General features: G+C 39.2%; 1 protein-coding gene across 1 annotated transcript in view; it reads left to right on the forward strand.

Annotated features, from left to right (window-relative positions):
* The window catches only part of mdga2a (MAM domain containing glycosylphosphatidylinositol anchor 2a), a 652,262-nt gene that overhangs the window by 247,875 nt on the left and 381,001 nt on the right, over positions 1-23,386 (forward strand). The window contains exons 5-6 of the mRNA XM_052017769.1: positions 16,054-16,250; positions 23,092-23,224. Of these exons, the coding sequence (XP_051873729.1) occupies positions 16,054-16,250; positions 23,092-23,224 (330 nt within the window). The remainder of the gene's footprint in view (positions 1-16,053; positions 16,251-23,091; positions 23,225-23,386) is intronic.

Here is a 23,386-nt window from a genome sequence, read left to right on the forward strand (position 1 = left end):
TCCCCCCTGCCCACACTAAATGATATTGAAAAGTAGCTGAGAGCACTTCATGTCACAAAGGCTATAGGATGAGACAGCATCCCAACTGCAGAACTGAAGGCCTGCACGCTAGAGTTACTTGCAACACTGGTATCAACCTGAATTGTGTGAAGTTGTCCAGGTGTATCCTGTTCAATAAAAGGAGAACAAATCCAAAACAGTTCATCACACCCCAATCATTCTTCTGTAAATCATCTGCCAAGTGATGGAAGACGTCAGGGACAGTGATTTCAAGTGGTACAGTCTCACTAATAACCGAATCATTGATGTCCAATTCGGATTTTTGCCAGGGCCCTGCTCCAGCCTTGGTTCAAAAACTGACCAAAGGACTTTATTGAAGAGATGAGGTGAGACTGAATGGCTCTGGACATCAAGTCAGCCTTTGACCAGGTATGACATCAAGGTACTTTGGTAAAACTGAAATCAGTGGGCATCAAAGGTAAAACTCTGCAGTGGAGTCATACCCAAGATGAGTAGTGGATGTTAGAGGTCAATCATCCTAGTCCTAAGATGTTACCTGAGGTGTTCCTCAGAGCAGTATCCTGAACCCACCTGTTTTTGATGCTTCATCGGTGACCTTCCTTCCATCATAAGATCGAAAGTGGGGGATGTTTGTTGACGATTGCACAATGTTCAATTCCATTCACAATTGCTCATTAACTCCATGACCTCAACCATTAAAAAAAACAAGGGAAGAAGCTGCTTTGGGCTACTACCTACATGTTACCCTCCAAGTCACACATCTTCTTGACTTTGGAATTTATTGATGTTTCTTTGTTGTCATTGGGTCTAAATTCTACTTAAATAATTAGGAGTATAGAAGTTGGGATGTTATGTTGCATTTTGCAATACATTGATGAGGTTGCATTTGGAATATTGTGCTCAGCTTTGGTCATCCTGCTATAGGAAAGATGACATTAAGCTGGAAAGAGTGCAGAAACGAATTATGAGGATTTTGCCAGGACTTGAGGGGCTGAGTTATAGAGAGAGGTTGAGCAGGCTAGGACTTTATTCATTGGAGTGTAGGAGACTGAGAGGTGAGCTTATAGGGGTGTATAAAATCATGAGGGGCATAGATAGAGTGAATGCACACATTCTTTTTCCCAGGTTTGAGGAATCAAGAACCAGAGGGCATGGGTTTAAGGTGAGAGGGGAGAGATTTAATAGGAAACTGAGGGTCAACTTTCTCACCCAAAGGGTGGTCTATATGTGGAATGAGCTCCCAGGGGAAGTGGTTGAGGCAGGAACATTAACAACATTTGAGACACTTGGAGAGGTACGTGGATAGGGAAGGTTTAGAGGGATATGGGCCAAACATGGGCAAATGGGACTAGTTTAGATGGGCATCTTGGTTGGCATTGACCAGTTGGGCTGAAGGTCCTGTTTCCATGCTGTATTACTTTATGACTCTAAATCTTGGAACTCCCTTCTCAGTTGTGCTGTGGGAACACCTTCATTAGAAGGACTTCAGCAGTTGCAAGAGGTGGCTCATCACCAATTTCTCAATCACAGTTGGGGATTAATTGCAGGGCTTGTCAGCAATGCTCAGGTTCTGGATCATGAATGTTTAAAAAAAACAATAGAATTAAGTAGCCCCAGTGAAGGTGTGGATCTGTGTTTGGAGGTCAGGTACACCATGGTTACACACAGTCCTGTTCAGCTTCCTGCAGTTGTCAGGAGAAGTGTGGGCAGATGGTTGCAGAGCAGAGTTTGTGACCAGGATCCAAAAGTAATGGTTTGGCTCTTCCCATTATTTACTTGGAAAATTCTTAATGGACAAGCAAACTGACAATTTAGAGGCAGTGGAGAGATTTGGAGATTTTTTTGGTACTCATGCTTGCTGTTACCAAGCACCGTGGCCCTATTGTCCACACCTATTGTGGTTGAAAGGCTAAAGACTCTAGATCATTTCAAGTCACCGACAAGATGATTGATGCGGGAGATATGGACTCTGCATTTTGGAAGTTCTCAGTCCTAGTCCCTCGATTGTATTTCACTGGAATTACCATATGCAGGACCTTGCTGTAAACATGAACTTTTATATTCATTCATGGGATGTAGGCAACACTGGCAGGGTCAGCTTTTTACCCATCCCTGGTTGTCCTTGAAAAGTGGGAGTGGTGAGCACCATGGTGACGATAGTTCCAGTGGGCAGCAATTTTGATATAGCTGCATGGCTTGCTAAAACAAAATAGTGGGGGCAGTTACCCACATCACTTTGGGTGTGGAGTCACATGTAGGACAGGTTAAGATGGCACTTTTTCCCCCTTAAGAATATTAATAAAGCACATTTTATTTTTCAAAAATCAAAGTTTTGCAGTCATTACTGCTGCAAGCTTTTTATTCCAGATTTCTAGGTTTATATTCTACAAATAAAGTGATTTGGTTTGAACCCGTATCGCTGGATCATTACTTTAAGAATAACTTTTTCATAACCAATGTAACCAATATGCCACTGTACTTCCTGGGAATGAGGTATAAGTTGTGGGAACGGAAAACTTGACAAACAGCATTGATATAATTGATCAGCAGTTCAGCAGTAAGTTGCCATCAGTGGGGAAGAGCACAATGTCTTCTGTTGCCACCCCTTCCAATCCTCGATTGTCAAGCTTCTCCTACAAACTTGAGCTGGGGTGTTCCTCACAATTCCAGTTTCAGCGTCTTCAGAGAGTCCAATGATCCTCAAATTATTTCTCCGACTGTGGCTTTCTAAATCAATAATCGTCTGTCTTTGCTGTTCCAGTCTTTGATTGGTCACAGTTAAATCCTTTTCCAGTAAGGTCAGTCTACGATCTCTCTCTTTGCCAGCTTCGTCCAGTCCAGCAATTAATTGCTGTTGTTTAGCATTCTCCTGTATGAGTGTTGTTTGTCTGTCTTCAATCTCCTTTAACAGCGTTTCCAAAGTGGCAAATCTCTGGTCAAGCTTTTTATCCAGTTTAGAAATAGCTTCCAAAGTGAGTTGAGGGTCTCCATTACCCTTACTATTAGCTGCAGCTTTAGCTCTGGTGTTCATTCTGGCAATTAAAAATCAAATTCAGTCTTGTAAATGTATTATAAAAGTCTTATTAAAGAGTGGTGTACAAGAAATTAAAAGGTGAGTGGAGCAGAGCCAAGATGCGACCTACTCCATCTAGCACCACCAAGAGAGTCTCTCCTCACAATTCCAGAGACCCATTTCTGTAAGTCCAATCACCCAACATTGTCCGTAAGCTACATTATTTTTTGATTTATCCCACCTTTCCCCTTTTAAACCATGGTACAGTCCTTCCTAACGAGTCTTCCTTCTTTACTCCCAGTGACAAGAACAATATAAGTGCCTTAATGTTACTTAAAATAAATGGTCATGATCAAGAATAATCCACGATGTACTCCAAGCCCTGTGTGGTGAAACATAATTTAACGACTGCCTGAATCTTTCACAACTTGTTGTTTTCTGTAAATAAACCAACCTGCAAGTTCAGAGGATTTCAAATATGGAATGTTAGTTGCCACCCATTGAACTCGACACCAGGATGGTATTAGGGCAGGATATGAAGCAAACAATGTATTTTATACCAAGCACAGTCTATTTATACTTCAAGCAAAGCCTATTTAAACAGCATATTATAGCAAGCAGTCTATAAATGATACTTAAGAAAATGCCTTCATGAACTGCAGGAAAAGAACTTATGACTGATACTCCAATAAAAGCAGGATAATTTCACCAGGAAAATGGAGAATAGTTCATGCCAATTACGTGCATATAGTCAATTCAATTCATTTATAGCAGTGTAGTCTTTGTGTGTGATTGACAGAGGAATTCTAATCAGGGTTGGTGGTGTCACTATGTGCAGCCTTTTAAAAGTTCTTTAAGTCACTCAATATAGCTGGCAAGGCCAGCACTTAATGCTTATTCCAGATTGGCTTTGAACCCAAGGGCTTGCTGGGCCATGTCAGAGGCCAGTGAAGAATCAACCATCACTTTGTTGTGTGGTCTGGAATCACATCTACGCTAAATGGGAATAGGACGGCAGATTTCCTTCCCTAACATACATCAGGGAACTAATTGAGTTTTTATGACAAACACCTTCATTGACACTGGTTTTCATTTCCAGAATAGTGGCATTTAAGAGGCTTTTAGATAGACACATGAATGTGCAGCGAAGGTTGGGATATGGATCATGTGCAGGCAGAAGAGGCTTAGTTTAATTTGGTAACATGTTCGGCACAGACGTGGGCTGAAGGGCCTGTTCCTGTGCTGTACTGTTCTATTCTATGTTCTATTTTTTATTTAATTAATGAAATTTAAATGCTACATCTGTTGTGGGATTTGAGCTTGTTTTGGATTGTTAGTCTAGTCCTCTGGATTGCTGGTTACCACACTATCCATATGTGTTTAACTATTATTAGTCATTATATTTATTGATCAAAAATTGTTACGGGGCCTTTAAATTGACCGAAGTCCATCAGAGTTGTGAAAGCAGAAAATGCTGAAAATACACAACAGATCATGTAGCATCTGTGGAGAAAGAAACACGGTTAACATTTTAGCTTAATGACCTGTCATCACTGTTTTTCTGTCTTTATTTTAGATTTCCACCATCTTTTTTCTGCTCTTCTGTTACTGCATCAGAGCAGGACTCCTTTACAGCAATTGAGCCTTCCTTTCAGGCAGACAATGAAAAGAGATAACAAGTTATCTTTTCAAAAGGTTTTTCTACATTTTGAAACATTGGAAAGAAATTCTATACTGTAGCTTTGGTGAACATTGACCAATTCACCTGGGATTTTAAAGATACACCTATTGATCCTTCAACAAGTAACATTAAATTTACAACCAAATCTGTGAGCAGAAATCGCATGCAAATTGTCCTGATTTGTGTTTGAGAGATACTTGTTGCAATGAGTCATTCAAAGTTGTATTGTACATTATTAAAAGATTATGCATTTTGCATATTGGTTGACTAACAGACAAGCAGCAGAGCACAATAGAGTCTCAACTTCCAACAATTTGATTTTGAAAGTTGTACTTTGAGAGGTACTTCCCTTCCCCACCCACTCTCAGAAGCACAGTCTCCTATCTTGCCAGAGGATATTCAAATTAATTAAACAGCTATTGCTGTTCCAGCTAATCAGCATTTAATTTTCAATTTTAACACAAATGCCATATACCTTTATTGGTTCTTGCTGGGTGAATATATTGGTCTGGGTCTTTTGCATTGTTTTATTTTGGAACCTGATTTCGGTATGTTTTGAATTTGTTTACTTGGAGTATGTGTTTTTGTTTTATTTGAATTGATGCCATTTAAATGATGTATAGTTTCAAATCATCCTAACAAAAAGCTTAAACAAGGAGGCATAAGGGACACAACAATATATGAACCTTAACAAAGGTCTTGAATTATGTAGCACTTTTCACACCCTTTGCATGTCACAATGTAATTTATGCATTGAACACTTTTGACATGTAATCACTGGGACTTGAAATAGCACAAATAACATCATGATAATGACCAGATTATCTTTATTTTCTGAAGCGATGTTCTTTGAGGGATGGTATCCAATGTTCTGGAACAAAATAGTATGATGGATTTTACATCCATCAAAGATGCCAGATGAGGCTCTGGCTTAATGTCTCATCGAAAAGATGGCACCTGAAGCACTGCAGCACACTTCTGGTAGTCCATGGCTTGTCAACAAGCTTAAGACTCCAAAGTGAGTCTATGAACCTGTAACCTCTGACTCACAGACAAAATTCTCAGCAAAAGAGGCTTAATTTATAATTGGTCTGCAATATAAATCAGGGCTCAATTTCTTTTACCCTTGGCTTTCCCATTCACACTGTCTGGATGAAGCGTACTGTATGCATTTGTATCAGCCTATCATTTCTGAATGAGGTACATCAAGTAAGTAAGTCACCTTCAGGCAAACAAAGCACCTGACTTAAACATTTTCCATTGTTGTCACAAAGAATGATCTACAATTAATACATTTACACTTGAACATCACCTGGAGTTGGGCTGTGAAAAAAAAAGAGAAAAATTGAAGGTTTCCTTTTCATTTATTTCCTGCAGTGGATTTGGATAGGCAGATTTTGATTTTGGTTGAATTATTTGCAGGGAGTGTTGTTGCCTCCCCACTGCAACCCTTTACAAACTTCAGTATTACTCCACCCTTTCTACTGCGTCCCTACAGACTCCAGTGTGGTCCTTATCTTCCCCATTACAACCCTCCACAGGCACCAGTAGAGGCCCATTCTCCTCACTCCAGCCCTCCATGGGCTTCAGTATAGGCCCACTCCCTCCACTACAACACTCTACAGACTGTAGTGTAGCCCCACTCTCCCCACTACCACCCTTCAGACTGCCCCATTTCCTTTGCCACCTTCACAACCTCCTGTTGTCTTCTGCAATTTTCCACAAGAGTTCAGTCTTGCCCACCCTCTGCATTGCAACACTCTATAGAATCTAATGGTGCTCTCACCCTTCTGCTGCCTTCCACTAGACTCCAGTGATTTTCCCTTCCACCCTGTAGCTCTCCTCTAGAGTCTGGTGTAGCCCCCTCTCCACTGCAGCCTGGTGTTGTGGTTCTCTCACTGTAAGTCACCAGCGTTGCTCCCTCTTTGCAACCTCCACAAGACTCTAGTTTTGCTTCTCCCCACTTTAATCCCCTGGTGAATCTCCCATGCTTTTTTTCTGCAACCTTCTACTAGTCTCCAGTAATTCTCCCTCCTCAGTGCAACCCTCCAATAGCTGATGTTTCATGGTCACGTTTGATTCATTACTCCAGGACTTGTTTTTTCGATGTCTCCTTCACTGTATGAACTGACTTTTCTGCTTCCCCATTTGAAGGAGAAGTGAATAGTGCCTTATATCATAACTCATTGATAATTGTTCAAGCCAAAAGGATCTAACTATTGGACCCATTTTCTGATGTCTTATAAAGGCAGACCAGTTATTTCAAAGAAAGAGCATAATTTCTCAATTCTATGCCCATGTTTGATCTCACCCACTTTGAATAGCTGTCATTTAAAACCAAAATACGACCCCCTCCTTTTTCACAGTGGTAATGTAAACACAATGAAATAGTCTTGCTGGCCACATCAGCATCTGAAATTGTACTTTAGGATGTTGTGCTTAACAGTTCTGATGTCCTTTATATCTGCAACCTTAGTTGGTAGATAACTCATACTGTTTGTGAAGAAATGACTCCATGTTGTAGATAGACCTGTGTTCAAATCAATTCATCCCTTGAGTATATATTCATAAACCTGCTTCAAAATTTCTACCACAATGACAGGGAAATCATCTTCTATGATCTATACAATAAAAGTCTTGTTCTTTGTTGCAGTTTCTTCACAAGGTTGGTTCAACAGGGCATCAGGAGGCTGATGGGAAAAAAATTCTCTGTTATTATGCTGACAGGTACAGTGTACAGAGCAATTTTTAATGTAGAAGCAAATCTGAGGTGATTCACTGAGGCATTGTGGGGAGAAAAGCAAGATGCTAAGCGAAGGCGATATGGACAAATAATAAGAGTTTCCAGGAGGGTCTTAAATTGGAGAAAGAGGTGAAGAGTCAGGGGTTAATGAAGGGGATTCCACAATATGGAATTTGAGACACAGAAAGCAAAGTCATTGATTATGCAGCAAAGGGAGCTATGTGCTAGAAGGAAGGGGATGTACAAGGGCTGTGATCAAACTGCTGGAGAATTCCAGATATTGGAAGGGCGATGCCAGGAGTAGGAATAAGTGGTCTCAGTGGCTGGCAATTAATGTGAGCCAGCAAGAACAATGAAGCAGTGGGTATATGGTTTTGTGTGCTGATGTTTATGAATAATTTCATATGGATGGCTACCCAGGAGAACGTTGGAATAGTCAGTACTGGTGGTAACAATACCATGGATATAGGGTCTCAGCAGGACAGTCTGATGGGTAAATTTAGGTAATGTTATGGAGGTGTAAGCAGATGGCCTTTGTTAAGCAGAGGATGTAGGGGTCAGAATCTCAGCTTGGAGTGGATGCAAACAGTTTGGCTCAGCTCATTTCCAACAGAATTGGCACTTTTTTGATTGAATTTTCTCCAAGGCCTTGGGAATTCTTTGATCACCTGTATTTTCTTGGTCTGCTGATTGAACTGTGCCTCCTTCATTCTATTTCATTTGTTCAAAGTATTTAAGTGGCAGATGAGTAATGTTAAATATCCCCATATGCACATGATATTCCAACTGGAACATTGCCTCAAAGTTGTTTAAACAAAGAGTAGTTTGTACAAATAAATAGAGAGGAATCAATTTTAAAAGCAAGATCTAATTACCTTGTGCAAATAATGGTGTTAAATTAAAGAGATTGGATCAGAAATAATGGAAGGAAAGAACTCAAATAATTAAATGGGAGACACTACTGTTTAAGTGAACTGATCTATTTTGTGCATGATTAATTCTCTGAAATGCATGTACTAATAGCCAAATAACTACAATTTCTATGAATAGTATCATTTTTATCTAAAAATCGCCAGAAATCATCCATGTAATGGACATGAGATGTATTCTAATTGAAGAATTTAGATGATCTCTATCTGTTGGTTTCTTCCTCTCCAGCTCGTATTTATTGTTAAGACTGTCTGCCAACTACAAAATGATCTCATCTGACGTGGAACAGAGGGCAGAGCCTCAGCTGCAGAGATAGCCTCAGAACAAAGGAGCAGGAGCCTGGAACATGTGCCAGGAAGCCTTCACACCTGATGAAGCTTTCTTGTTGTCTTCCCTGCCCACGGGGGTCAAAGTGTGGTCTCATATCATGAAATTGCACTTTGGGAGGATGGGGGTTAGTTTAAAGGAGATGTGTGGGGCATGTTTTTTTACACAGGGAATGGTGATAGGTGCCTAGAATGAGCTGCTGGGGGGAGTGATGGAAGCAGGTATGATAGTGGCACTTAAGAAGCTGTTAGACACGTAATGTGCAGGGAATGGAGGGTTATGGATCATGTATAGGCAGAAGAGATTTAGCTTAAATTCGGCATCGTGTTTGACGTGGACATTGTGGGCCAGTGGGCTTGTTCCTGTGCTGTACTGTTCTTTGTTCTGTGATTTCTCCATCTCCTCCTTTGGGTACATCCATGCCTCTATCTCGCTTATCTTAACTTAAAATCTCGATCCATAGTTTCCTTCCTTCCATTCTTTGTTTCTGGGTTAAATAATTTCTCATTCTCCATCTCAGCTGTTGCCTGATTTCACTGTCCATCCTTAACTTTTTCCTATGTATGAATTCCCTATCCATATTCCAACTCCTCTTCCTTGCCATTTTTTGTGGTCTCTTAGCCCCTTTAGTCTGAACCATATACAAGACACCTGTATTTCTTGATATTCTATTGGATAGAAAATAGTACTTTTTGCAATATAACTCCCATTGGTAAACCCCACTGAAATAAATTTGATCTCCTGTCCCGCCCATCAATTGTATTTGTTCCAACTCTATGATTCTACAAATTTCCACCTGCAGCCCTTTAGTCACAACCCATGCGCTTTTCCTCACTCCCTCTGCTGCATCTTCAGCACTCAGTCCTTACTCGTATCTTCTGAGCGCCTTCTCACAGAATCTTCCTCTCGTCCTTAAAAACTGTTGAAGCTGATTGTTAGTTCAGCAGTCGAGGCATTGCAGAGACTGAATTGCTCCACAATCACATTGTAGATACGTTTGGCAATCAAGAAGTAGATAAGACAGAAATCGATGACTTTCAATGTGCAGCATTTACATTGCAACTGTCGTTGCACCATTACATGTCGGATTTGATGATCACAATATAGATAAGGCCAGGCAATTAAAACATGGGTAAGATTTAATGTTGCCACCATTAAAAAGCAAAGAACCTGGATGGGCATAAAGCTGAAGAGTCTTGATCAGCATAAACTCAAGGATATTATTAGTGTACTAGGTAATTTATCCCCTTGAGTCGATTTTGACAACAGTATGAGCATTAACTGTCAGTGCACTCAATGCATTCAAAGTGCTGAAAACAATGAAGGATTCATCACTATTATATCTTGATTGCACATTTAATAAGAAATAAGTCTTAACTAATTACATGGCAATTTAATAATTAACAGTACATTTTGTACAATTTGGGAAGATTGTAATTGGAATGGAAGGAGTTGAGTACCTCAGGACAAAGTTCTGGAGCCAACACTCTTGCTTCATCAGTAACTGTCCTTTCATCAGAAGGTCAGAACCGTGCTCTTCGTTAATACTTGTACAATGCTCAGCTCAGTACTTGGCTTCTTAGGTGATGAAACAGTCCATGCTCATCTGGCTAGCATTTTGGCTTGGACTGACAAGTAAATGGACAAGCTGAGATGGTGGTTAAATGCAGGAGATTGTAAATTGGGACATTCAAGATCAAAAAGAAATCACGGTAATATTTACGTAATTCTGTTGGGCCTTACCTGGAATATTGTGCACAGTTCTGGAGACCACACTTTAAGAAGGAGTCAAGGTCTCAGGGAGGGTACACAGGAGGTTTAACAGGAATATGTGGGGAGATTGGAGACACTGGGATTACTCTCCAAAAGTGGAGCTGTAATTACAAATCACCAGAACTTTTGACTCACCAAATGGGTAACTATTTTCTTCGACAGTTGGGTCAGTAACTAGAGGTCTTTGATTTTGAATGACTGGTAAAAGAAATAGAGGGGAAATGATGAGAAATGTCTCCATGTTTCTGGTTATTCTGATCTGGCACCCATTACCAAAAAGGGTAGAGATATCATCATAACTTTGGAAAGACAATTGAGCCATATAATGGAAGAGAACTAAATTGAAGAGTTATTGGGAAAGGCAACAATATGGGATTCTATCAAAAAATTCTTTCAGAGTGGGTGCATGCAAGAGAGGCCATTTGATCTTTTGTGCTTTAAGGTTCTATGATTCTAAGTGGCAAATAACATAACATAATGTGTACAATATCATGGTGGTTAAGGTACTAGGACAGTAATCTAGAGCTCTGCACCTGAGATCCAGAACTAAGTTCAAATCCCACAATGGCACTGAAGAATCATTAATTTGTTCATTTGCAGTCATTCACTGTGTCATGCAGAAAAAGTCCCCAGTTCCCTGCAGAGTAAGAACTGCCAGTGTTCTAAAGTTGCAGCAATATTAAGTTCAGTGTTATGTTCAATATTAAGACATTGGGAGCTATTGTTCAAACTTAAACATGTGTTTGTCTTTAAACTGCTACCTGAGGGATTATCACTTAATGGCATATTTACTGAAGGAAGAGATGATAAAAAATCTCTAAAATAACATTGTCAGGAACGTTTTAGCATTCCATTTTAGATTGTGTATATATCTTCTCAGAATGAAATTGGGAATGCAGGACCTTTCACTTTTGTGTACAGCTAATGAATGATACAATGATTCTGAAATCAGCGCATGAACAGTTCTGCTATCCACCTCAGTATAAAGATACAGGAAACCTAAGGTAAATTAATTTATCGGGGGTTAATGAAGTGATAGGATGAGGTGATGAGGAAAATGGAAAATTAAAAACAAAATGTCTTTTGTTTCATACGTATGTAAAGCTGCTGTACAGAAACAGCAATGTTAGATGAGTCATTCATCTTATTTCTAAGATTGGAATTTTAAATCAATCTAACCATAATGTAATATTTAATTGATAGATTTGCACTGAAAACTTTTCCCCTGTGTACATTTCAAGGAGCTTTTCAGTGGAATCAAGAAGCTTTATTCATGTAATGCAAACTAGGATGAGATTTGGGTTGTTTTTCATAATTTTAATGCATTTTTTATAATTCATAGTTTTATTAATGCATTGCAAGTCAATCAATCTACGTTTAATGTTAGAATTACCTCTGTGACTGATTACTTTAAAAAAAACATTTCCTTGGTATGAGTCAATTATGTTCAGACTTAGTAATAATCAGTATTTTTTTAAGTATGTTTTTCTCACTTTTTGTAAGCTCCATATTTCATTGATTTTTGGTGTTTAGTCACTTACCATAAGTTTTAAATTGCACTTTTTTAAACACGTAACTTGATGCCTGGGTTGTATTAGGGCAGGCGCGGTAGTGTAGCAGTTAGCGTAACACTATTACAGCGCCAGTGACCTGGGTTCAATTCCGGCTGCTGCCTGTAAGGAGTTTGTACGTTCTCCCCGTGTCTGTGTGGATTTCCTCTGGGTGCTCCGGTTTCCTTCCACATTCCAAAAAGTCATATGGTTTAGGAAGTTGTGGGCATGCTATGTTGGCACTGGAAGTGTGGCAACACTTGCAGGCTACCCCCAGAACACTCTATGCAAAGATGCATTTCACTGTGTGTTTCGATGTACATGTGACTAATAAACAAATCTTGTAAAAAAAATTATAAAACAATGTCTGATTGGTATTGGTTTATTATTGTCACTTGTACCAAGGTACAGTGAAAAACTTGTCTTACAAACCGATCTTACAGATCAATTCATTACACAGTACAGTTACATTAAGTTAGTACAGAGTGCATTGATGTAGTACAGGTAACAAAAAACAATAACAGTGCAGAGTAAAGTGTCACAGCTACAGAGAAAGTGCAGTGCAATAAGGTGCAAGGTCACAACAAGGTAGATCGTGAGGTCATAGTCCATCTCATCATATAAGGGAACTGTTCAATAGTCTTATCACAGTGGGGTAGAAGCTGTCCTTAAGTCTGGTGGTACGTGCCTTCAGGCTCCTGTATCTTCTACCCGATGGAAGAGGAGAGAAGAGAGAATGTCCTGGGTGGATGGGGTCTTTGATTATGCTGGCTGCTACACCAAGGCAACGAGAGGTAAAGACAGAGTCCAAGGAGGGGAGACTGGTGTCTGTAATCCACTGGGCTGTGTCCACAACTCTCTGCAGCTTCTTGCAGTCTTGGGCAGAGCAGTTGCTGTATCAAGCTGTGATACATCCTGATAGGATGCTTTCTATGGTGCATCGGTAAAAATTGGTGAGAGTCAAAGGGGACAAACCAAATTTCTTTAGCCTCCTGAGGAATTAGAGGCGCTGGTGAGCTTTCTTGGCCATGGCATCCACGTGGTTTGTCCAGGACAGGTTGTTGGTCATGTTCACTCCCAGGAACTTGAAGCTGTCAACCCTCTCGATCTCAGCACCATGAATGTAGACAGGTGTATGTACACCGCCCCTTTCCTGAAGTCAATGACCAGCTCTTTTGTTTTGTTGACATTGAGGGAAAGGTTGTTGTCATGACACCATTCCACTAAGCTCTCTATCTCCTTCCTGTACTCCGACTCATCGCTGTTTGAGATACGGCCTACAACGGTGGTATCATCTGCAAACTTGTAGATGGAGTTAGAGCAGAATCTGGCCACCCAGTCATGAGTGTATAGGGAGTAGAGTAGATGGCTGAGGACATAGCCTTGAGGTGCACCAGTGTTGAGATATGCTTCCTCGTGCTATTTGCTTAAAACTCTGAAGTGTAGCATAAACAAACCAGTTGGGAGATGTTATAACAAATAAAATCTTTTTTTTACTCAAAGGTTTCTTCTTTTATTTAACTTTGCAATATTCTGTGTTCCAATTTAATGCAACAACCATCAATGTATTGATAGATCGATGAAAGTTAAGGTTAACAAATGAAATATTCATTCCCTTTCAAAAGCCCAGTAAGTTGTTTAGCTAATGTTCAAAACCTGCTGTTAAACAGACTGCAACCAGGCTGTCCTGCCATGAATGCAGTGAGCTTCCTGTCAAGATACTGCTGACCAAAACACACTTGGAATGTCTGTCTTACGTTGTGAAAAAATATAATAAAGAAATCACAAATTATTACATAGGGACAGGGAAGTGATGGTGCTTCATCTTCCCACAGTGTGAAACATTGCAGTTAAATGAGGTGCAACCTGACCAAGAATTTGTAATTATACTTCTCACAATAGGCTGCCAGATCGAAGTGAAACCTGTGATTCTTGTGTAATGAGGTGAACACTCATCTCTTTAGTACGCTACTTGATTATTGGAAGAACACAGTATTCTATTTTTAATATACTGTACTGCCACAAGTTTTGTGCATTAGCCATCAGTCTAGAATGACTTGCAGTGCCTTTGATATACAAGTAATGACGAGTAACTAAGTGTTTCAGCTGCATGTTGTTGTTTGCCAACTCTCTTTAATTACTATCTGTTTCCTCTGTTGAATAATTAGACATGCTAAAAAGTTACTCAAAGTCTTCTTATCAATTGTAATCAGCAATACATTTTAATTACCTGAAAGATGGTGATTTCAAACAAGGCTGAGGGACAATGCTAGTCCTTGTTATACGAATGCAATGGCTGTGTTGCTCTTTAGTAAAACCTCGAATAAGATGCCATATGCCACATTTTCTTCCTTTATTCTGTTTTTGCATTTTGATAGTCTGTCCTTTCAGCTTAACCTCAGCATTTAACATTAAATAAAGATTATTGTTGACTTCACTTGTGATACTCTTTAATACCAACTTCCAGCAGAGAGGTTTGAAGTGATCACTCCCTCCTCTATTTTGTTTTGGCTGAAGAAAATTGTCATCACTTGAATGGGAACATGTAATTTAAGTCCTCAATTGTTTTCTGAATCCTCTGTTTGAGTTCCTTTGTTTTTATAAGCATACTACAATTTTGTGTTCCTGCAAATTATATCACCCTGATATTGGCTTGGAGACAATATTGGATCTGCAGTCAAGGATCAAGAAGCACAGGTTTCAGTGATCCTGGTCAGTTTAACAGTGGGACCTGATTAATATCTTTGGAATCAGTCTGATAACCATGGCCTGCCATACTGAAAGGCTGCCTGGATGTAGAGCAGGTTGTCATTCACCACCAGCTAGTGTTAATGGATCGTGGGGAAAAAAGGATTGAGGGAGAAAATCAAGAGGGCATCAGATCATTTAGAGGTCTGATCATTGGAGGTATTAACAGGCTTTCTCGCTGAGCCAGTGGGAAGCATGCTATAATTGGTATTGGTTTATTATTGTCACTTGTACTGAGGTACAGTGAAAAACTTGGCTTGCATACCGATCGTACAGATCAATTCATTACACAGTGCAGTTACATTGAGTTGGTACAGAATGCATTGAGGTGAAACAGGTAAAACAATAACAGTACAGAGTAAAGTGTCACAGCTACAGAGGAAGTGCAGTGCAGGTAGACGATAAGGTGCAAGGTCTCAACAAGGTAGATTGTGAGGTCAGAGTCCATCTCATTGTATAAGGGAACCATTCAATAGTCTTATCACAGTGGCTATTCCTTGCCTTTTAAACTATTCCATGCAATTGTCCTTACCTCTCTTTTATTAGTTAAGTTTCCTGACATCCAAGGTATCCAACTGCCAGGATTAAAAAGCGTAATTGATAGAACAAAATCCAAGGAGCACAGTCTCATCAAAGTACATGAATGGCTAAACCATCTCCTGAGAGTGGGTTGGCCAACTACCCTTTGTTAAAACTGGAAGTGGATAGGTTCAATTTGAGATGGGTTCAGTTTGAGATTTCCTTCATATTTGTCCTCTCACTTGATCTGAACACACTTGTTTTTAAGTGATAAAATTCTCCATAATGTATCCAGATTGTTCTGGTTCTATATGTGTATGCTCATGTTAGAAGGAAATTTCTTCTGTTTGTACCTTCACAATTTGGCTTTTACCAACAGCACTCTAGCAGGATACGAAACAGCAAATCCAATCAGAAAAGCAATGGAGTATCTGGTATGATGTTGATACATCCTATATATTCTTTCACAGACGCAGGATTCAGGGAACTTGTTATCTGGCAGTGGATTGGCGTGAAGTACAATATATCTTAGTTATCATTTGGCATTATTCATCTTGATGAATACATAAGAGTTGTGGAAGATGAAAATCAGTTACACATCCAATTGCCGTATTTCAGTAGCAGAGGCACAAGTTCTCAACCTCTGAAATCAAGACTAGATTTTCTGTCTATCAACTAAGATTTAAAGTTCACTTACAATATTAGAAGTGGTTGACACTAAACTTCAGTTTTTGTTTGTCTTTTCCAGATTTGGATGACCCTGTGCTGACCGTACATCAAAGTATAGGTGAAGCAAAGGAACAGTTTTACTTTGAAAGGACTGTGTTCCTTAGGTGTTCAGTCAATTCCAATCCTCCTGTCCGATATAGTTGGCGTCGAGGGAGAGAAATTCTGTCACAAGGATCAGACAAGGGGGTTGAAATCTATGAGCCATTTTTTACCCAGGTACGTTATAAAATTTTATACCTATGACCAAGTGTTGTGTGAAATCGTTCTTTTAACTGTCTTAAGGATCAAGGACTCTGGAAATGAGCTTTGTAGACCAAAACTAGTTTAATCACAAAGGCAAACGCGGGACAGAATGGATGGGAACAGACACACGCTCACTCACAAAGAGGATACCACGAACACGAGAGGGGAAGCGCAACTGGGGTAAAACACACTCACACACACACACAAATACACACAAGCACACAGTAACAATGTACAACTTCAGGATATAACACTTCAATGCCCGTCCCACACTAGCATTGGCTCTAATACTACCCGGAGTCTGAGTGGAACACTCCCTGACCATGTGGTGATGCACTCTTACCAATGATCTCTGCAGCATTGTCTCACTACTCCTGGGGTCGTCAAAAGAGGGAGGGCTAGTGGACACAGCCCTTCTTATGGTGCTGGGAGGCTGGGTGGAGCCTCACTGTTATGATTTGAACGAGCCAATGGTGTGGGAGTCAAAGACAAAGGTTCCTGCCACAACCAATGGTCAAGCAGGTTCAGAGACAAAGGGTACTGGTCAGGCAGGTTCAGATGCAAAAGGTACTCTCACACCTGAGGGGTGGGTGATTGATTGACAATAGTATCACTTCCGATCAGAGGAACAATGCTGTCCTCCAGTCAACGGGAGCCAGTGTCGTTACTGTCATGTGACATCCATGTGGATTTCTCACAACACCAAGGTATCCAAATATCATTTCACTATTAATGCTGTGGTGGACATAGTTTTGCGATTGAAGCTCCAATGGCTGATAAACATTCCATTCAACCTCCCCGTAATTCATTCTGGGTCTTCAGATGATAGTCTGTCCATAGATGTCCCACATTAACTTCCTAACAATCCAATCGTATACACCAACTGTAAAATAAGACTTCATGTTTTGCTTATGGAAATATAGTGCCATGGTGCAAAATAACGTGAAAACTACTTTTCCACAAATTACAGCAGTGTCATTCATGGCCCAGTTTCTGGCATAATTGCCTGTGATTCAGAAGGTTGTAGGTTTAAATTGCATTTCATTGACCTGAGTGCAAAATTCTAAGCTGACATTCCAGTGTGGTGCTGAACAAGTGAAACAAATGAGACAGGTAGTCAAGTCTCCATTTGTGTTTGGATGTAAAAGATTAATAGAGCATTATGATAGAGGAGACTATTCAGCCCATTGTATTTATTTCTGGTTGGGAACAAGTGCTTCCCAACCTGTTCCCACCTTCCAGCACTAGGGCCGTGGACCTACAGGTCACAGATTTTCAAGCGCATGTCCACATCCTGTTTAAGTATGATGAAGGTTCCTGTTTCTATTTTGCTTTTAGACAATGAGTTCCAGACCCTTACCATCCTCTGGATGAAAGACTTTTACCTCACCCACCCTCTATCCTCTTTTCAATAACCTTCAATCTACTGTATACCCCTTGGTTTTTGCCCTGTCTGTTAATGTTCTTCTTATTTACTCCTTCCAAGCTCCTGGCATTATTTTTAAAGATGAAAAGATATCCAGCCCAATGTTTATCCCTCAGACATCATTGCATAAACAATTCATTTATAATCATAATTCCTTTTGTTGGGGCTTCTTGTGCACAATTTAGCTGTCATATCTCGCACATTGCTGTAATGAGTACACTTCAAAAGCTTTTCCATTGACTGAAAAACATTCTGAGATGCCTTAAGTTAATGAAAGGTACTATCATTCGAAATCTTTCTATTTTGCTTAATAAAAATACAAAGCACAATGGAAATCCTGTGACACTGCTTGTGCTGGTAGGTGAAAATTAAATATCTCAGTGCTCTAATTTTGTTTCATTCTGCTTTAATGCTATGTAAGGCAAATATTAAAGTTCCCTTTATTTTAGCTTCATTGGAATTGTTTAAATACGGTCAGAAGATTAATTTTCCTCAAGGATGGATTTCATTCATTTGCAGATTTCTCTCTTCCTTAATAACACTATGGCATCAACACAAGCTCAAACTGTGTTGCAAACAAAGGGGATTTGTTTCCCAACTGCAATGTGCCTCAGTGATCCATGAGTAAAACATTCTTTTTGACCTGTGATATGTCCACTTAATTATGCATTGGGAAATAGATCAGATTGTGTTCATGGCCTGGCGTAGGTGAACATGGAAGGATAGATACGGACTACTCAGTGCTTATTTATTTTTTCTAGTCTGTGTTCAACTTGCTACTGAATTCCCCTTTATTAATCAGCTTGTCCATTTGATAAAAATGAGACTGAAGAGAGGCTTATTGTTGTGTGACAAATTATGTGTTATAATGTGTTCTTGATTGTGGGGAATGAATTGTGAGGGTATGCACTATAAACCCATTATTATGGCTTTCATGGTATTGGTTACTCATCTAGATTTTAGATTTCATTGATTCAAAGGAAGGTCCCACCACTATAATTTAGTTAAAAATTGCAGCATTCAGCTACACCCAGAATTGCAGTTCGTCAGACCTGCTCCAGCTGTCAGCTTTATATTTCGACTTGCAATTTAGAAAAACATCTGCACCCAGATGTCACTTTGTCGACCAAATTTAATTTGCAGTTCAGACTGTGAAGTTGTGCTTACAGTAGAATAAATAATATGGCAAATTGGATTAACATATAATTACATCTTTTGTTTTGATAGTCAAATTAACATTAAAAAAATACAGAATCGTTAGTGTTATGAATTTAGTGCTTGAGTTGAAAAATTATCTGCAACCACTCGGCCGGGCTGCAGAGAAAATTCTTTGTCAATTTAAATACAAGTTTGTCAAGTTCTTGCAGGCCCTATCTTTAATCTGAATATTACATTTTATTGTTTGTTCTAAAAAAAGGTTCTTTATTGGATGGTGCTAAGAATGAGATATTCTAACATTACAGTTAAATGTTTTACTGATTTTTGGAGCATTTTTCTACATTTTAGAATGCCTTGCAACATAACTGTTTTAATTTTAATACTTCTCAAGTGATAGGGAGCTGAGGATAAAGCAGAAATGAAAAGATTTCACTTTACAGTGGAAGTTTTTTAAATTTTTATTTTTATTGGACTTAACTGAATTGGTTTAAGGATTGTGGATTGGAATTTTACACATGACCCCAACCCTAATCATTAATTCTCTACTGTTTCTACAGTGAGTTATTTTATATCAGACTGTGATCTCCTAAGGTGCTGAGCTTTTTTGGCTTGGGGATAATAACGTAAAGAAAAAGAACAAGAGTAGGCCAAACAGAACTTTATGGCTGCACCATTGTTCAATAATATCATCATTTCTCTGGTCTTGGCCTCAACCCTACTTTCCTGTTTGTTGCTCATAGTCCTTTATTTCCCAATAGTCCAAAAATGTATCCCACTTAGCCTTGAATATATCCAATGACTCATGCTTCAGAACTCTGGGGTAGAGAATTCAAACATTCAAATCCCAAGACAAGAAAGACATTTGCAGCTCCCCCCTCCCCCCCACCCCCATCTGAAACTCCTTATTCTGCCCCTTGGTTCTAGATAGCCTCATTGGCTCAAAGAGGGAGAACATCCTCTCAGCATCTATCCTGTCAATCTTACTCAGAACTTCATGTTTCAGTAAGATTACTTGTTATTCTTCTATTTAGGCCCAATCTGCTCAACCTTTCCTCCTAAAACAGCCTGTTCATTCCAGGAATCAACTGAGTGAACCTTCTCTGAACTACCTCTAATATATGTAAATTCTTAAAATAAAAAGAGTGAAACTGTATGCAGTGGTCTAATGCCCTATATAGTTGCAGCAAAACTTCCCTTTTATACTCCATTGGTGTATCCATTTATCCAGATATTTATTATCCATCCATTAGTGAATCCATTTATACTCATGAACTGCTGCAGTCCTTCTGGTAAAGGTACACTCACTGTACTGTTGGGAAGGGAATTCCAGAACTTGGATCCAGCAACAACAAAGGAATAATGACAAATTTTAAAGTGAGTGTGGTGTGCAAATTGGGGGTTTATGTGACCTACTTGTCCAACTAGTAAAATCAGCAAGAACAGAAGCAGAGGCTTCTGAAAGCAGAGGTGCATGAATTCTAGTAACATAAAGGGCTGTATCACCCTAGAACTCTCCTCTCCAGTTCCTCACCTAAGGGATGGTGGGTTCCAGTGGTCCCGGAGGATCACGCATTTAGCTTCTTCTCTCAGATTTCTGCTCTGGAGTTGAAATTTCTATTAGTGTCTTATTCACACTAACCCAATTTGACAATTGAAATGATTCACTTCTTGAACCTAGATAGATCCCGGAACATAATACAAACCAAAACACAGCTGTTTCATGAATCAGGGTCAATTTGTAAATTATTCTCCATTTTCAAACCACAGGTAAATGAGCTGAGAAATATTGCAGCAAATTTCAATCCTAATATATGGTTCTAGTCTTAAATGGTGGGGGGGGGGGGGGGGGGGGGGGTGTTAGGAGTTGCCAGGCAAGGTTGAATATAAAATTTTGCAGATTCTGCATAATGTAAAATGAAAATAAATAACTGGTAGCAGATCAAACAGCCTTGGCAGAGAGAAATATATAGAATTAATGCTTCAAGCCAATGACTCTGTATCAGAATTGTCGAATGAAGCATTAACTCTACCTTTCTCTCTGGAAAATGCCCTGAACTGCTGAGTGTTTCCAATATTTTTATACGAGATGAGCAATCCTAATCATCAACTGCTCTTGAACTTCAGCTTAACTGGGATAATTATCTGTGATATCTTTTTCTGTTCAAAATACTAAGTAACTGCATATCTACTTTCTTGAAACCATACAACTGATTAGCTTTATCAGCATTATTTTAACTCTTCTCAATGCATGCTGTTATGGTGAAATTTTACAACAGAATTCAATTTGAGTATATCTAGAAAAATTGTACCTTTGAAATCTTGACATTCTGGGATAAAATTTGCACACTATTTGAAGCATTACACAGGGAAAATAGCACCTTGGATTATTATGTAGTCTGCACTTGATAGATAATCACTGCCATTCATAAATATTTTGCAAATTGTGGTTGAACCTCAAATGGTCAAATGTTTTATGGGTTGTGTCATAATTTAGTTCCTTGCTAAAATATACAATGTTCACGTTTGACACAATAAGGCCAGCAGATTATCATAATAGACTCAAATTGCTATTGTGGTCATGTAGTGATACATTCAAGCAAGAAGGAAGGAAGAACGAATATTTCACCAACTACCCCTTCCAGCCAAGTAGAAATTTGAAGTCTTGCATCTGGGTGCTGTTCTCACACTTGAAGATAGAGAACTTGACAGTTATATTGTAAGAAGGACAAATAAAATTAGGTGCTGGTTGCCCAATGAAACAATTACAGTCAGGACATAGATGTTGGAATTGTATGAACAGCTGAACATTAGTTAGATGGTAAAGAATTGGAGATCAATGTATTGGAGTCCCAGGTTATTCTACCTTTGACATAACTTTTTAGTTCACTATTGGATTATTAAGGGAAACTGATATATTTTGATTTGAAAATGGAGACCATTGATTGATGGGGTTGGGAGGGCAAGGTATTGGGTACAATACTATTCAAAGTAACACTAACATTAGAAGTTTAATAATAACTAACATTATCTTTCTCCAAATGACAAAACTGTGGTTCTGGATGAGTATAGTTGCTGACTTCCACTAGTCAGCCTGATTGAATTAAATGGGATCAAATTCAAATGTAATTCTAATGTGCTTTAAAATTAGATCCTTTTGTATGTTGTCTTATTTAAAATTTACACACAAAATACATTTTACACATGTTAGACCAGGCTAGCAATCATTTTTGGGTCAAATGGGAAAATTGGCCTGTGCATGTCACTTTACACATCTGATAATTGCTTGGTGCAAGATGCATCTTCGTTGACATCATTCAGTGTACAATGGCCTTTTCCATATTTATGAACAGAAATTGGCTGTTAAAGATGACATATTTAGTAGATACAAATTAAAGGCACTGATCTTTTGACCATGGACTCCTGTAGATTTCATTTTTCTGTGCTCCAATTTTGTCCACAAGCATTACTGACAGTGATCATAGCACTACACCTTTGATGAACTCACCTCAAAGTGGCTTGTGTCTGTTTGCTACAGGGGAATAGATCAGGCCACATCATTGTGAGGGGATGCCCAGCCACACAGGGGGGTGCCATGTCAACCTCCTTCACTCCATTTTCCCTCAAATCCTTGGCAAACTTTTATGTTGCTATACTGTGGCACCCATGTGCTCTCTAAGGTCTTGACTCATTCCCAAGGGTTAGTGTGACAACGACACAGTTATTGTCCCTGAGCTGCAGAGGTAGCTGCTATCAGGAAATAGCCAAGTAAGATTTTTGTGCATATTTCAGGATGAAAACAATCATAATTATTTTTAACTATGTTTTCACCAATTCTGTTTTTTTTTGTGGGCCATCAGATTAAGTAGTGAACTTTGTGCCCGTGCCTGTGATGCTGCTGCAAGTAAGCTTTTCATTGCACCTGTGCATACATGTACTTGTGCATATGACAATAAACTCTACTATGACTTTGATTTAAAGGCATTACTCTATGAATTGAACTAAGAGTTGCATCTTTTTTGAAATCTGAGATGTGATTATTTGAAGAATACTTTCACACTATAAAGATTTCAAATTATTGGGTATTGCTTCTACCCTGTCCATCTCAAAACCTCACTTAACAGCTTTGGTTATTGTACTTTAACCAATACTGATTTCCATTGTGCTTTTGGACTATTTTTCCCCTCAGTTGTACCTCAGCAAATTTTAAATCAATGACTGTTTTCTACACAGGGTGAAATAAAGATCCTGAAATTGAAGAATCTTCGGCCCAAGGATTATGCAAATTATAGTTGCATTGCGTCAGTCAGAAATGTTTGTAACATACCCGACAAGATGGTCTCATTCAAGCTCAGCAATGCAACAGGTAGGTAGAGTCATAGGCTTGTGTAGACGGATGATATCTGTCCAGTCACAGACTTTGTTCTCTTGATACTTATTCTGCATTAATCAAGATTTGTTTTGATTTATTATACTCCAGAAAGAGCCCTGCAATGGGTGTAAGTTGATGTCTTGGATCGAGACCCTG

Source organism: Pristis pectinata, chromosome 1 (assembly GCF_009764475.1).
Source record: "Pristis pectinata isolate sPriPec2 chromosome 1, sPriPec2.1.pri, whole genome shotgun sequence".
Lineage (NCBI taxonomy): Eukaryota > Metazoa > Chordata > Chondrichthyes > Rhinopristiformes > Pristidae > Pristis > Pristis pectinata.